Genomic DNA, 15,607 nt, shown 5'->3' on the forward strand with positions numbered 1-15,607 from the left:
GAGAGAGAGAGAGAGAGCGAGCATATGGGCGTGAATTTTCCAGGCACCAGCTCCTCCAGGCTGAATTGCAACTCCCAAAATAGCAGCACTGCGAATTCTGGATCCTCTGAGAAAAAAAAATGGCTGAAGTAGTTTCACCAATAACTCGACAAGTAACTAAAGGAAGCCAGGAAAATGTGACCTGTTTTGTGGATATTAATCTCAGAGACGTCGAAGACTGTTTAATTTACGACCGGCATGGAGTTTCTCTTCCGTTCAAGACCCTATACCAAGACAGGAAATCAGTCATAATTTTTGTGCGGGTAGGGAAAACTTCATTTGGCTTAACTTTGCTGATGAGTTATGGGTTCGCATAGGCACCCTACCTTAAGTTGCGTTTTTAACTGGGTCTTGATAGGCTTCAAAGTAGGTGAGCCTAAGTGTAGCTGGCCAGATGCTCCAAGAATTTCCTGTGGTGTGTTGGAAATGGACGAATGAAGAGATCGTTCTTCATAGGTGAAGACAGAGGGATAAATGTTATGGCGCAAGATGTGAATTTTTAAATGCAGTGATCTCTCTCATCACTACAGACTTTTAACATGTTATGTAATATGTGTCCCTGCAGAATTTCTTGTGCTACAGCTGTAAAGAGTATGCTGATGATTTGGGAAAAATACCCAGAGAAGTACTGGAGGTAAGTTCTGTTTAGTAAGGACCATTGCACTAGAGGCTATCAAAACAAAGAGCACAGCTGCAACACTGGCAGCAAAGGTGCTCAGTTGTAGCAATAGGAGGTCTGATGAGTATTAACATAAATAATTGATCATGAGAAATCCAAAATTCCATGTGTGTTGTTGCAGGATGCTGAAATTAGACTGGTCGTGATAGGTCAGTCCGCTTATCATCACATAAAGGTAATTATTTTGTTATATATATACACCCACTGGACACTTGTTCAGCTGCTTGTTAAAGCAAATATCTGATCAGCCAACCACATGGCAGCAACTCAGTGCATTTATGCATGCAGACATGGTCAAAACAACTCGCTGAAGTTTTGAAGAAAGGTGATTTAATTGAGTCTGGTTTTGACATGTGGCCGCTCTATTGGAATTCTGCCACAGTGCCATCTCTAAGGTTTACAGAGAATGGTCGAGAAAAAAAAGGGGGAAATATCCAGTGAGCACCAGTTGTCTGTGTGAAAAGTAAGAGGAGAATGTCCAGACTGCTTCGAGCTGATAAGAAGGCACGAGTAACTGAAATAACCACTTGTTACAACCAAAATATGCAAAAGACCACACCTAGAGCCACTCCTGTCAGCTAAGTACAGGAAACTGAGGCTGCAGTTTGCACAGGCTCAACAAAATCGGGCAATAGAGGTTTGAAAAAAAGCATTCTGGTCTCATGAGTCTCCAATTCTACTTCTACATTCAGATGATAGGATCTGAAGTAAAAAAAAGAATGAAAGTGTGGATTGATTCTGAACTGTTCAGGCTGCTGGTGGTATAATGGTGGAAGGCATATTTTCTTGGTACACCTTGGGCCATTTGGAACCAATTGAGTGTGATTTTAAACTCCGCAGCCTTCCCGAGTATTGATCTTGACCACGTCCATCCCTTTCTGACTACAGTATTCGCATCTTCTGATGGCTATTTCCAGCAGGATTACACATCAAAAAGCTCAGATAATCAAAACTAGTTCAAGGAACAAGAGAAAGAATTCACTATTCACTATATAAGAATTTCCACTACTGCAATCCAGTAGAACGTCTTTGGCATGATGGATGTGCAGCCATCAAAGCTGCACCAACTGTGTGATGCTATCAATTCAATATGAACCAAAATCTCTGTTGAATGTATGCCACAAAGAATTAAGGTCTAACTTTTGCAAGGTGTACCTATTACAGTGTCTGATGAGTGTATATAAATATCACAGCAGGCACTATAGTTTTCCAGACAAATGTACTCTTTCTTCTTGTTCTGTCATGTAGTCGTTCTGCTTGCTCACGGAGTATCCTTATGAAATATATGTGGACCCAGAGAGGCGCATTTACCAAAAGCTGGGGATGAAGAGAGAGGAGACATTCACAGACTCTGGTATGCAAAAACACTGTTGGAGTGTATAAGTAAGCTTATTTTGAGATGATAATGAAACTTTGTCTTTGTATCTGTGTTTGTGAACTCAGCACAGCCTAGTCCCCATGTGAAGTCTGGCGTTTTTATGGGCCAAATCAAGACTATATGGAGAGCCATGACTAGTCCTGCCTTTGATTTTCAGGGTGACCTACATCAACAAGGTGGAGCCATCATTGCAGGACCTGGTAAGTTGGTCTCTCTCTATATATAATGTCATGTGTTAATGTTGCCACTGCATTATATCTTATATCTTTTTTCTTCACACTCACTGTTTTCTCCCTCTCTACAGGCTCCAAAGTCCATTTTTCCCATCTTGACATGAACCGCCTGGACCACATGCCCATCAACTGGCTCCTTCAGCTTGCAGGAGCTCAGAAAACGATTGACTTCAGCGATAAGCCGAAAATCATTCACATCTAGTTAGGTGCCTGCCTGAAAGTTTCATCCCACGTCACTGCTGTAATCACACATGGAGTGTATATACAATCAGCTTCAAACTCTAAGACGACTAAATGAGTTTCTGTTGCTTCTGTTGTGCATTTGAACTCAACTTGATTGACAAATAGTACATTACAATGACTTTATCAGCTTAACACACACCTCTCTCCTCTTCCCTCAACTGTCTTGGCTTTAATAACATCACTCAAACTGAAAGTGCATGCGGCAAGTTTGTGCAAAAACCGATAAGGCATGTTTTCCTGGCATGATCTGAAAGTGTTCCAAATATCTTCTTGAGAAATCAGTGAATGCTTGGCCTTTGCAGTGTCCCCTTTAAATGTTTAGCAGGGCTGAGGTCCAATGACTGTGGAGGAAAAAGTCAATGTCAGCCAACACTCTTTTTTTGTAGTCTTATATAGTTTTCAAGAAGTTCTTGCAAAACTTTGACAAATAAGACAACACGTCTAATTTGTCATTCTCTTTGTCCAACTCTATAGACAACCCTCCCAGAACTGAATATTTATGTTCTGTTTGTCTTCTTAAATACACCATTATGTTACAGACAGAAATCTCTAACTTGGATTCATCATTACATTGATTCCCCCCAAGAAGAGTTTTATCCGTAACAAATATTTCAGTCCCAGCATTCACAAGTATGTTATTTATTTCAAGGCTAGACACTGACCTGACCAAATGACCAAAAACCTGGGAGAGGTTAGAATCACTGGCCTTGCAAATAGTACAGTTTCATTAAAAAATGCACTACTGGCATTGTCCAGTGTCTCCAATCACATGTCAAGAGCTGATGATGGTTGTTCTTGATGCAGGAGGATTTTCTCTGTTTTCAGTCTGTGGTCTGAAACAGCAGTAAACCCTTATATTCCAGTGTGTTTTGTGGTATAATTATGTGCCTGTTTTGTAGTGATAAGACTGAATAGCAGCTGTTGCACTGATTTTACTACCTTGTCACATTCCCATTGCAATCTGCAAAGTTTATTATATTGTAAATAAAGATATTTTTTTTGTTATTTATTGGCGGCCATATATGCTCTACAGTGCAAGGCCAGAGCACGGTTGCATTCAAATAGGAAAAACTCTGGCATCAAGGACTACATTTCCAATATGTTATCTATTGGTACAGCACCAGCTGCTGCAGCTGAACGGTGAAGGGTGGGCATTGGACATCTAATCCCGATACGTCACTTGCAGGGGATTCAGAAAGCAGAAACCTGCCCCTGTTCACAGACGTCACCACCAGAGAGGTTGGAACGGGTAACTGGAAGCACGCAGACACAGGCAGACCATCGGGGGCGAGACATGACATATTAGCGCGTCGACAACACGAGGACAAGCCGCCGCACTGTGAAGCGCAGGGGTGTCTGTCGCTGCTGCACGGGAATGTCCAGCAGCCCTGAGGAGAAAAAATGAAGCGCAAGAGCGAAAGGAGGCGAGCCGAGTCGAGGAAAAAGCGCTGTGCAGCTCACAGCAGCTCAGAGGCGGAGCCAAACTCTGATATTTACATTGAGATAACAGGTAAGGGGGTCTGCAGAATGCACCCGGTCAACTTTGCGCACAGTTGGCAAATGCACGAAAGCGCGCACTACAGGCGAAACCCCCCCCAAAAATGTCGTGCACTGACCATTGTGTGTGAACGTCTTTGATTTTTTCCCTGCTTTTGTCCTCTCATGGCGACACCGTCTGTCCCTTTAATGTTATTACAGCGGGTTTTGCCTCGATTTACCTTAGCTCCGTGCACATGAAACCTCCAACAATGAGCAGTTTTACTCGGGTATTTAATTTCAGAGCAGGGAATTGCGGCAGAGTTGCACCTTTTTGTTTTATGAAGTCGGTGTGAGGTGCGAGTGCATACTTAGAGGTGGTTTGCTGTATCAATGTCATAAATATCACAGTCAACCCACTGTCAGTTCCATTTATGTTTTATTTTCATATCTTTATGGCGTTTCCTGGTTCCCACATCCTCGGTGAGCTGAAAGAGGGGAGGTTCGTCGAAGTAGAAATCACAAATCTGACTGGCTAAGAGATCGTCCTAGCAACCGCTTGGGCAACGATCCCAGGGCCTATCATGTGTCTAATATCAAGAACTTTAAACTGAACTAGGCGGGGCAGAGCCTGACGTACGCGTTTGTCTACCAATCACGTAGTCCTCTGCATCTCTTGCAGCCAATAGCGTCCCGAGAACCGCCTCAGGGGAGGGGTCGCGCAGAGCTCATTTTTAGCAGAGTACGCACTTAGACACGAAACTCTCCGTCCTTCCCTCTTCGGCAAGTGACTTTCTCCACTTTAAAAGACTAAAGAAACCTTCCTTATCCCTTTTAAATTTACATTTTGCCACTTTAAACTTAACTATTCGCGTTTTATTTTTATTTTTTTTACCTAGCATGCGAAAGTCTCAGTGAAGAAAGTCACCCCGTGTGTTTCTGTATAAAAACGTCATGTTCAAAACAGTTTGCAAGATGACCGCGGACGATGTTTCGTCAGTGTGCATTGAGTTCATCAAAGGTAAGTCGCGAGAAAAAATACTTTTAAGAAGTATTAGACGAAGAGAGTTTTTTTAATAATCAGCAGCATGCATGTGTTTACATGACAAAAAACAAGTAACTGCCTTTATTTTAATGTTGTCCCCTCCCTCTTCCCCTGTCGTGTTCCTCCAGATCAACTGTATTTTGCCATACTTCAGCAAAAGATCAAGAGCACAGCTGAAAGACACTGTTTCTGCATCGATGAAGAACTGGCATATGAGAAGTGAGTAGTCATACTCACCACTTACTTGGATTACTAGTTTCCATATCGTGTGTGTCCCCTTTCTTTCTTTCTTCCTTTCTCTCCTTTTGGTCTGAGTGCCATAAAATAGGCACACCTCATGTTATCAAATGCTGATCTTTAACAGTAGGGTTTGTGTGAGTAGATGTGTACATAACTTGCCCCTTACTGTGATGTTACGCAATGTCATGGTGCATTGCAAAAGATATTCAACTTCAAAGCCAGTGGAAGAGGTTCCACTACTTGCTATTTTAGCAACATCAGGGCTTTTAAAGGATGGCTCACTAGGACAGGACTGACCTTTTAAAGTTTATGCTAGTGTTACAAAAAGACCTGGTGTTTGCAGCTTTTTGTCCTGTTCTGATTGACCCATGATGTTTCTAAATATAGCCTTTACTCTGTCAGTGTTTTTACAGTGTGAATCTTGGGTAGCCGATTCTGTCTAGTGAAACTTCCCTAGAGATGATAGCTGGCTGCATAAATAGCCACTGACACACTCTTTGTTCTCTGCTTTCTCTCTCTCCCTCTCTTAGCTTCTATGCGGACTTTGGTCCCCTTAACCTGGCCATGTTTTATCGCTTCTGCTGCAAGCTGACAAAGAAGCTCAAGGTAAAGTAAACTGATGCTCTTAATTTGCAGTTCCTGTAAGGGGGGGGTTCAATCAATAGCTTTTTATACCTACAGTAGGTAAACAAAGTAAAGTAGTGTTTGGGCTTTTATGTAATACAGTCAGCTGTCTTATTGTTTAATCTATGTACCTAATAGTGCAAACATGTTTGCGTTATTGCTTTGTGCTGAGACAGTTTACGTGTATTTGCATGTGAGCTGGAAAAGATGCTGATCACAGGCTGGGGCAGCTGAGCTCCTGTGCATGATTGATTTATTGATGGTTGTCCAGCCTTTTCAATTTAAGATATCTTTGCTTGTTGATCCTTGGTAGACCTAATGAATAACTTTTCAGTTATACAGGTAATCATTTTTTTTTGTCACTCAAATAAATAAAGAATCACCTGTAATTTCATGTTGTTAATGTATTTGTGCAGTCCATTACACTCTCAAGGAAGAAGATCATATTTTATACATGTGGAGATCAGAAGAAGCAAGCCAATGCTGCCTATCTAATAGGCTCATATGCAGTAAGTTGTTTGCAAACATGTGTATTACAAATAACTTATGGACTTGTGCTGTGCCTAATGTAACAGAAATTATATTAGCATGTAATACATATGGCATTTGCTGATTGCACATTTGTATTTATAGGTAATGCATCTAAATATGTTGCCAGAGGAGGCCTACAGTCTGCTGATGTCAAGAAATTCATCATATATTCCATTCAGGTAACAGTTTGCAACACAATTTTTACTCAGACTAATTTAATAATAACAGTTTTAACTGCCATTCGCATTTTAATTTGATTTTCAAGTGTCTCTGACTGAAAGTATAAGTTTCTGGTTTCAGCCTCTCTTCATTAATCAAGGAGACTGTTAAGTGATAAGAGGAGCTGGGTGGGAGGGTTAAACTATACTGATTAAAGGAAAATGATAATAGATTAATTTCTATTCTAGTTATTGTTTTTTCTTAAAGGGGACCTATTAAGCTAAATTTCCAGTTCCAGGTTTCTCTTACTGGACTTTACTAGAGTTTCTCTGCACCATTCACAAATTAAAATAACACTTAGTTATAAATAGCGGACATTGGTGCAAGCTTGTAAAAAAATTTAGCTCATTTTAGCTCCGCCTTTGAGCTAAATTTCTTCTGATTGGCTTACCTCAAAAGCATGTTATCATATCATTATAACTATCCAAAAAGAAGTAAAACATATTGGAAACCAAGGTTATAGAGCAGTCAGAAGCTTAAATTCACATAGGTTTCCTGCAGACATTGTTTAATATAAGCATCCACCATTGTAACAACATGTGTTTAACAGAAAATTTGAAATCATAATAGGTCCACTTTAACATACCTCAATGAAATTGCACAGCAAATTAAATATTGGAGCACTGTTTAGCCCCAACTACAACACAAGATTAAAGCACAATGCTACTGTGGCTCATCAGAATTATGACAGGGACCTTTAAGAGGAGGGGTCACACATGCTTTTTGAGAGGGAAAGAGAGAAAGAGTTCAGAATAAGAAGAAGTGATATCATATTCAGTGTTTAAATGAATATGAAATCCCATGTATGTTGTGCAGAACCTTAAATATGTTTTATATTTTACAGAGATGCTTCATTTGGAACCTGCATGTACAATCTGAACATCCTAGACTGTCTTCGTGGTGTGCACAAAGTATGTCATTTAAAGAATGAATTCCTTTTCTTTGTTGTATTAACACACCCTAACAAAATGACTTTCAATTCAACGCTCCGCTAGGCTTTGCATTATGGCTGGCTCGACTTCTCTAACTTTGATGTGGAAGAATATGAGCACTATGAGAGAGCAGAAAATGGAGACTTAAACTGGATCATTCCAGGAAAGTTCCTTGCATTCAGTGGGCCACATCCAAAAAGCAAAATAGAGAATGGTAATTAAAGTACATTACAGGACTATGTCTCACCACATTTTAACACATCCTGAACTCACAAGAATGTTTTCCTTTCTTATTTTAGGGTACCCTTTGCACGCTCCTGAGGCCTACATCCCATACTTCAGGAAGCACAACATCACTACCATCATCAGACTCAACAAGAAGATGTATGATGCCCGACGTTTTACAGACTCTGGGTTTGAACATCAGGACCTCTTCTTTGTGGATGGAAGCACACCGAATGATTCTATTGTTAGGACGTTTCTCAACATCTGTGAGAACGCTGAAGGAGCCATTGCAGTCCACTGTAAAGGTAGGTTTTTTTTGGTGCAAGACGTACTTGTAGCTACATAAACCTTGCTCGGTTTCCTGTTTACGGCACAATTTCAATGCACACTACTTTTCTTTTGTTTTAGCTGGGCTAGGAAGGACTGGTACTCTGATTGCCTGCTATATGATGAAACATTACCGCCTAACTGCAGCAGAGGCCATCGCTTGGATACGGATCTGCCGACCAGGGTCCATCATTGGACCTCAGCAGAACTTTGTTGAAGAGTAAGTGTTCACTAGAGCAGGACTTTCAAAATGTCACATTTTAAAAAATCTTTAAATACTTTCAAAGTATTTTGTATTGATACATATCTGAGATTAAACTAGATAAATTAACCACAGTTTAAGTTTTATAGCTGTGGTTTGAAACAACACTGTTTCAGGCAACAAATTATTAGATGATGAAAAATCTTAAAGTCATGTGATTTTTGGTTTGGCAAGAAAATCATTGTGTGGTTTGTGTATCAGGAAGCAGAACAGTCTGTGGGCAGAAGGAGATGTTTTCCGCGAGAAGATGCTGAATGAACGTGAGAATGGTAAGATGGCTGTAACCAGGATCCTATCTGGAGTGGATGACATAACCATCAATGGGAGCAACAAGAACAGAGGATCCAAGAAAGAAGAGATGGAAATGGTGAGTTTGAAACTAAAGTCTTAAGTCTTTCATTCTAATAATTCATTCTGCTCATTGTTTTTCTCTTTTTTTTGCAGTACAATGATGAAGAGGAGAGAAATGGCCTAACACAGGGTGATAAATTACGAGCTCTTAAGAGCAAGAGGCAGGCCAGATCATCTTCGGGTTCACTATCGTAAGTATCCAGGCAGCCTGCAAGCCTCATCATGCATCACACCATTGTGCTGTAGTACAGTAAAATGAGCGAATCAGTCCCTTGGATCATTACATGTATACAGTAGTGTTTTTCAAAGCATAAAAAAGATGACCAGGAAGTGACCATGTAGGATTTCTTTGGTTACATTTATCATTTCGTTGGGTAAGCTTTCTGTCTTCCTCAGTAACTTCTTCCAGGTAGTCCGCTTTGGGAGTCGGGTTTGAGGATTTGGCAGGGCTGCCCTCATTTAACCATGCCATACAATTTCATCCTAATACTGTACTTTAAACCATTTGGAATATCTGCATTATTTTAATAACCATGTTTCTTTTTTCAAATTTCATCTCATACGGATAGAGTATAATAAAGTCATCCTATTACCATGTGTAATCAGTGAGGATAAACAATAAGATGAGAAAGTGGTAGCCCAGATACTTAGGCTCAAAGTGACACAGTTGTTTGCAGGGTTGGATTTTAGTTATCTGATATACACTTTTCCAGGAAAAACTGTTTTGTGGGTTGAATTTAGAAAGGCATGAACAATGTGGAAGCTAAAGATGATAGCTCTATGAAAATCTTTTGCTAAAGTGCTGATGGTGTGTAAGCTGTGTTCTTTGGTCAGAAGCTTAAAAAAGTTCAGTTTGGACAAAAGCATATGTAAGCCAAGTCAATATAAAGCTTATCTGTCACTAGGTTATCATGAAATCAGTGTAACTAGGTCACTCAGTCAAGTCAACAGAAAGTTTTTCTATAGATAAACTTTGTAGCTGAGACAACAAATATTGATTAGCTTTTCTAATTCTTTGAAAAAAGAAGAAAGAAAGAAAAAAAGAAACGATCAGCCGTATTTGGACAACTATGACGTGAGCTTCCCGCTCTATGCCAGTGGGGGGTGCTAAAGTGCAAAACCTAACCCTCTACTGAACAACAACGTCATTAAAAGATTATTAAAATTTCCTCTATTGTTGTTTTTCTGCCCAAGTCCACATCATTTGTGTCCATATAATTCAAAGCTGTGGAAGGTTGGTCAGTATGGCAGAGTATGGTTGACCGGCCTCTGCCAATGTACCCATATGGCTTTGGCTTTTGTTGTCCCATGTCAGGCAGGTGGTAGTGTTCTGCTGCAGCCTCATGGGCACGGTGTGGCCGATGTGTTGCCTGCCGTTCAAAAGATAGCAGAGAGAGGCAGAGAAAGAGTTGGGGAGAGGAAAAACAGAGAGAGGATGTGAGGTTTTGTACGTTGGAGGTAAGTGCACGTCAGTTCCTTTCTAGCCGACATCCTCTTCCTGTTTAAAAAAATATATATTGGTAAGCCAGCGAATGGTGTGACAGATTTGAAGTTGTCCTTTTTTTTTTTTTTTTCTCTCTTCCTTTTCTTTTCTTTTGATGACTGGTGTGAAGAGGTTATGCACTTAGTGGATGCATTACATTTACACGCCTTTCATTATCTGCCTCATGGACACACCGAGCTGTTCTGCTTTGATATCAAGGCATATCTGTGGTATCCTCTGAGTCACAATAAAAGCTCTCAAGTTAACAGCACCAATTATTCAACCAATCACGGTTTTAAATAAGATCGGGATTAGTTGAATTCAATGTTTTATTGCTTTGCTTGCACGACTGACTTGGCTCACATCAAGATAAAGTCTGAATCAGGGAAGCTTTGACCTTGTTCTCATCTGCAGTACGTAATTCCTCATTGCTTGGTAAAGTAGTGAATTTGCCAGCTGATTCATTAATGTTTAGGTGTAAATTGGCAGTAGTTCTTTGGTACTGGACTAAGCTATGATTTCGAGTGTTTTGTGAGTTTAATTAGTGTCTTTAAATTCTGTTATTTGGATAGTAAAATCCTCCAGATCCTCGTTATCACATAAAGCATTAGAAAAACATTGTGGGCTAGGGGCTATGGGCTAGGTAGTTGCACGAAAACAGAGAGTTGAGGCTGAAGGGAGATTTGCTTGCACTACAGGCCATATGCTGCTGTAGGGAATGCATTGCTACACATCTAATGCTCCATTTCCAGCTGAGCATCACCATCTGGCTCCACTGTTTGGTTTATTATGCAACACCAATATGCATGTTAAACTCCAGGGACGATTAGAACGATGACTGTCAGAACTTCTTCACTTTTCTGCCTCTTCACGCATGGCAACAGGCATGAAACCCTTGGACATGCACGCATGCACATGCCTCTGTGTTTGTGTCTAACATGTACTTAATGCTGGGCTGGGATCATTGTCAGTTGCCTGTTGTTTTTCCATTGCTCTTGTGACTGGATCAGTGTATGCATACCATCTGAGCTTTGTTTACTCTTGCAGGAGTCCATCTCTGTTAGCTTCTATTAAAAGTGTGGGACAGAGTTTAGAAATGGGTGCTTAATTCTTGTAGGATCTGACTATTTTTAGATGTTTCTGTTAAACAGAGCCCATCTCCTTCATTGGCAGGCTTATATCAATCACTACAATTTCAGTACCAGGGATACTGTTATCTATTTAATGTCTGTAAATGCTGCCTGGGGTTCTCTTTTTTCCTAGAATCGTGTTTTATTTTCAAGTACTTTTGAGGAGCTTACGATACAAAAAAACTCACTCCTATATTTATTATAAATATGTAGAACTTAAGTAAAATAAAGTTGTTGTTTTTTTCCTCAAGTAAGTTAACCTACTTTAAACTTCCTACATTAGTTGGGTTCTTTATGGCTGACTGCTTATACAACAGAGCAAGTGATGAACAAAAATATGCTGTTTGGCACTGTTGGATGAAAGGCTCTACAAAAGGTGATTCATCTAATCCAGTCCCAGTGGAAAAGCACAACATCAGAGGCTTTATGTCCTGCCCAGACGTCTCTTGTCTCTCCTTCCTTTTTCCCCCCTTTTTTTCCATTTGCTCTTGTTGTTGGATTTGTCCTCCTTTCAGATGGCTGGTAGCCATGCTGCTCTCCTCCCTGTGTAGCCTTGCCCTGTGGTGGATTGTGTATGGCTTCCCTTCTTCCATCCTGCATTTCTGTATAGACGGGTTAGGATTTCAATGAGTTCTACTGCCCGTCAGCCCCCCCAAAACCTGCCCTGCCCCTCCTTCTGGAGCTCTAACTGAGAATGCTGTAAGTGAGCCCCCAGTCTCTTTTTAATTCCCAACCCGAATCAGAAATTTGTTCAAAATCATCTTACTGTTCCTATATTCTTTCTGCAAATACTGTAAAGTCAAAGCTAATGAGCAGAGCCAGTTTTTAAAAATCTAAAACATCAAAGGCTACTGCCTTGACCTTGTCAGCATTTTTTGTACATGATGATTTGTACCATAAACATTCCCATCACCCCGTCACCTTTACACATCATGCTTTGCTGGTTATTGTGTTGACTTATTCCCAACTGTTAAATTGGCAGACAATTAAGAGCTGCTGATGGAAATGACTAAGACAGATCAAGACTCTCTTTAAGTTTTAGTGCCACCTCCTCGCTTTAACTTAGCTCTACTAATCCTACCTGGCTGCTGAATGCAATAATATTCTGTTCACACGGCTAAAACTGTCACATTAAAAACAAAACATTTTTTCTCATTACCATGCAAACCTTTCCCCTGCTATCCACTCTGAAGTGTAGTTCATTACATATACATATGAAGTTTCACATTTTTTACTGCTATGTTACTTTGTCTTCACAGACAAGAGGAGAATAAGATGCACACCAGATCCTCATCACAGTCCCTGAGGTAAAGTGTACAATGTACACACAAAATGCACACCTACATACACATACTGACATAAAGCAGGGCTTAGACTAATGAATATGTCTCCTCTGCAGCGGAGTCATCTTGCAGGCAAGTTTTCAGAGCTGTAAGACAAGTGTTAGCCCATTGGCTCTATCTGACCAGTCAGACAGCAGGAAAAGGACCAGAACCTCCCTTCCAGCCAATGGAACAGGAGGAAGGTCAGTGGAAGAATTTAAATAACACTTATTTGCCCGAACTGACTTTCCCGGATAGACTTTACATACGTTATACAGTTAAAATTATCCACAAAGGTCAACAATGTTTCAGTTTGGATCATAGACTAGACAGAAAACATTGCTGCAGCTGCAATTTGACATCACCCATAATCTGCAGATAGGACATCATGTATATTCAATATGAAAGTGTTTACCTAGTTGCCCCCTGCTGGCCATTATAAATAATGCGTGTTTAAAGCAGTCTGTAGGTTGTATTTTTAACTTCAGTCATTACATGTGAAATTGTACTGTTGTAATAATAATACATGCTTTGTATTTTAATTCCTCTATGTACCATTGAAACTGGAAAAAAAAAAAATAGAGAGGCTATAGCCACTCATGAGTGCTTGCTGAGTACATTAACAGCTTCCCTTTTCTCTACCAGCTCCCTGTGCAACACCAGACTGGTCAGGTCCCTAGGCAACTTGCATGTCGTGGCTGGTGGCAAAGACCCAATGTGTTGTGAACCATGTGACAGCCATAGACAGACAGCCAGTGTCACAACCAACTTAGGCTCTCCCATCAGCTTAAGCATGGGACAGGTCCATCTACAGGCAAGCTTCCTTAGATCTTCACAAGCCAAGTGGAGATTTGGACTGCATTTGCACAGGAGCCAAAAATTGCAATATGCAAAAAGAGATGTGATCTTTAGTGCCTGTGCAAATTCAGCAAAAATTTCAGAGGCTTGGAATACACGTCGTTTCACTTCAGTTTTCAAAAAAAGGGGTTGTGCCATAATCACATGATGTTCCTAGGCTGGGCTGCATCGCCTACTGAAACAAAACCTGTGATTCATTCAAAAAATGTTTCTTGAAAAAAAAAGACTGTTTCCACCAACAACAGTTAAGATCTTACAGTTTAGGTAAAAGTGGAAGCATTTGAATGCATTTTTTTTAATGAAGGAATGGATTAATTATAAACAGGTGAATACTTTCATTGAATTTAATTATTCAGTTAATTTAAGCATTAAGTAAAACAAAATGGTACTGCAGATCCTTTCAGTGTAGAGAAATTTGCATTTTTTTCATCATGACAGAAGGCTAATGAGGTTTACATAGAGAAACTAAATACTATTAATAAATATTGTTTTATGAATTTGATGAAGGTGCAACCCAGCTCAGATTCTTTACTCAGATGAACTAACCTTTATATATAACTGGATATTGTCCAGGTCTAACATGTAGTAAATCTGATGGTGCATATGTACCACTATCAGGATGCCAAATTAAATTCCACTTGGCACAATCCCCCTACTGCTTCATTCAAACATTTTCCCTGCATGTTCTCTGAGAAAAGTTTGTTTGAGAGTATGGCTGGCTATAGCTTCTCTAGACTTTGTGCGCCTCACTTCACTCTGCCTTTGGCCTGTTGTTACCACTCTGTAGCCATGTGTGCATTCTTTTCTTGAGCCAATCTTTAATGTTCACCTCCCTTCTTTTCCTCCTTTTACGTTTCATATATGCAACAGACGTACCGTCTCCAGAGGATGTAAAGCTCGCAGCTCTTTGCAATCCATTAGGTTTTCCAGGCTATGGTATCTACCGCTTCACTTTTCTGTCTTGCATTTACTCTAGTATTGTAATGATTTAATCTTAAATAACTATTTTCCCCCTTCTTCTTTGTAGTCACTCCATACCCAAACCTAGAGCTCCTCTACTGCGGTGAGCCTGTGGATCTGGAAAATCTGATACATTACCTTCTATACAGCTGACGTGGGGGGAAGAGACGTTACAGAAACACCACAAATACTTCATTCAAAATTTTATGATTACAAGCCATTTTATCCATAGGACTCTTTTTAAACATAGAATCATGAACTGAACTGCTAGTTTTAATCATTGCCTGGTTGTTTCTACTTAACTGAAGCATGCAGTAGCAGCATCAGATCGAATCATTGTATGAATGTGTGGATCCAGGAGTTTTCCTCCAAAATGAGCACTGTGCAGAACTTATTCTGATAAGGGTTCATGGTGGGAAGTATTTGATAGAATTGGCCTTTAATTTGTCCCGAGTCCCTGATCTTGGGCCTTGCATTGTGTGTTTGCCATGGACATAGTTAAGTCTATTGGCAGTAATTCCATCACAAAATGGTAAATGGCCTGTATTTGTATAGCGCTTTTCTAGTCCCTAAGGACCCCAAAGTGCTTTACACATTCAGTCATCCACCCATTCACACACTGGTGATGGCAAGCTACATTGTAGCCACAGCCACCCTGGGGCACACTGACAGAGGCGCCACCGGGCCCTCTGACCACCACCAGTAGGCAACGGGTGAAGTGTCTTGCCCAAGGACACAACGACAGAGACTGTCCAAGCTGGGGCTCGAACTCTCAACCTTCCGATTACAAGGCGACATGTGCATTTGTACCTCTATTGAATATCTGATGTCTCTTACTTGTGAAGCTTTTCAGCTCCTGTACTTAAACTGTAAATATGTCAACATTTGATATACTCTGTATTTTGTAAATATTTTGTACTGTTAGATCATCCTATAAATGAGTGGGTGGTCCTAACGGGGCCTGGTCTAACTCACCTTCATAATCCATGGAAGACATTTGCTTGAAGCACAGAATCATACTTTTTAATAAATGTATACCCAAGTATGTCT

At 40.3% G+C, this 15,607-nt stretch overlaps 2 protein-coding genes across 17 annotated transcripts; both read left to right on the forward strand.

The window, feature by feature from the left end:
- The first annotated feature begins 30 nt into the window (after positions 1-30).
- Positions 31-3,624, forward strand: prxl2c (peroxiredoxin like 2C). 2 transcript variants are annotated; one of them, XM_086312936.1, is made up of 6 exons: positions 31-302; positions 605-673; positions 840-893; positions 1,967-2,072; positions 2,162-2,296; positions 2,401-3,622. In XM_086312936.1, the coding sequence occupies exons 1-6, from the start codon at positions 120-122 to the stop codon at positions 2,529-2,531; spliced, it is 678 nt and encodes a 225-aa protein (XP_086169062.1). In that variant the 5' UTR covers positions 31-119; the 3' UTR covers positions 2,532-3,622. The 2 variants fall into 2 exon arrangements, with proteins under 2 accessions (XP_086169062.1, XP_086169063.1); XM_086312937.1 differs by lacking the exon at positions 840-893 and having other exon boundaries at positions 2,401-3,624.
- A 173-nt stretch (positions 3,625-3,797) lies between these two features.
- Positions 3,798-15,602, forward strand: cdc14b (cell division cycle 14B). Of its 15 annotated transcripts, XM_086314722.1 has the most exons (17): positions 3,798-4,082; positions 4,948-5,069; positions 5,222-5,312; positions 5,864-5,939; positions 6,374-6,466; positions 6,591-6,667; positions 7,552-7,618; positions 7,703-7,853; positions 7,939-8,169; positions 8,273-8,411; positions 8,655-8,820; positions 8,898-8,995; positions 12,677-12,724; positions 12,817-12,942; positions 13,385-13,553; positions 14,468-14,533; positions 14,625-15,602. In XM_086314722.1, the coding sequence occupies exons 2-16, from the start codon at positions 5,003-5,005 to the stop codon at positions 14,489-14,491; spliced, it is 1,623 nt and encodes a 540-aa protein (XP_086170848.1). In that variant the 5' UTR covers positions 3,798-4,082; positions 4,948-5,002; the 3' UTR covers positions 14,492-14,533; positions 14,625-15,602. The 15 variants fall into 15 exon arrangements, 9 of the variants coding, with proteins under 9 accessions (XP_086170848.1, XP_086170845.1, XP_086170846.1 ...); XM_086314719.1 differs by lacking the exon at positions 4,948-5,069; XM_086314721.1 differs by lacking the exon at positions 3,798-4,082 and having other exon boundaries at positions 4,228-5,069.
- Positions 15,603-15,607: the final 5 nt, after the last annotated feature.

This window comes from Aulonocara sp. 'chitande type north' Nkhata Bay, linkage group LG12 (assembly GCF_057382095.1).
Source record: "Aulonocara sp. 'chitande type north' Nkhata Bay isolate Kocher_YH1m ecotype deep benthic linkage group LG12, A_spYH_male_GT1.1, whole genome shotgun sequence".
Taxonomy (NCBI): Eukaryota; Metazoa; Chordata; class Actinopteri; order Cichliformes; family Cichlidae; genus Aulonocara; species Aulonocara sp. 'chitande type north' Nkhata Bay.

Bases quoted from the DNA above. Each gene is read 5' to 3' on its own strand.
- prxl2c (XM_086312936.1), top strand. From the start codon at position 120: ATGGCTGAAGTAGTTTCACCAATAACTCGACAAGTAACTAAAGGAAGC. The intron at 303-604 runs GTAGGGAAAACT...GTGTCCCTGCAG, and splicing joins CAGTCATAATTTTTGTGCGG to AATTTCTTGTGCTACAGCTG. The intron at 2,297-2,400 runs GTAAGTTGGTCT...CCCTCTCTACAG, and splicing joins AGCCATCATTGCAGGACCTG to GCTCCAAAGTCCATTTTTCC.
- cdc14b (XM_086314719.1), top strand. From the start codon at position 3,974: ATGAAGCGCAAGAGCGAAAGGAGGCGAGCCGAGTCGAGGAAAAAGCGC. The intron at 6,668-7,551 runs GTAACAGTTTGC...TATATTTTACAG, and splicing joins TCATCATATATTCCATTCAG to AGATGCTTCATTTGGAACCT. The intron at 8,821-8,897 runs GTGAGTTTGAAA...TTTTTTTTGCAG, and splicing joins AGAAAGAAGAGATGGAAATG to TACAATGATGAAGAGGAGAG.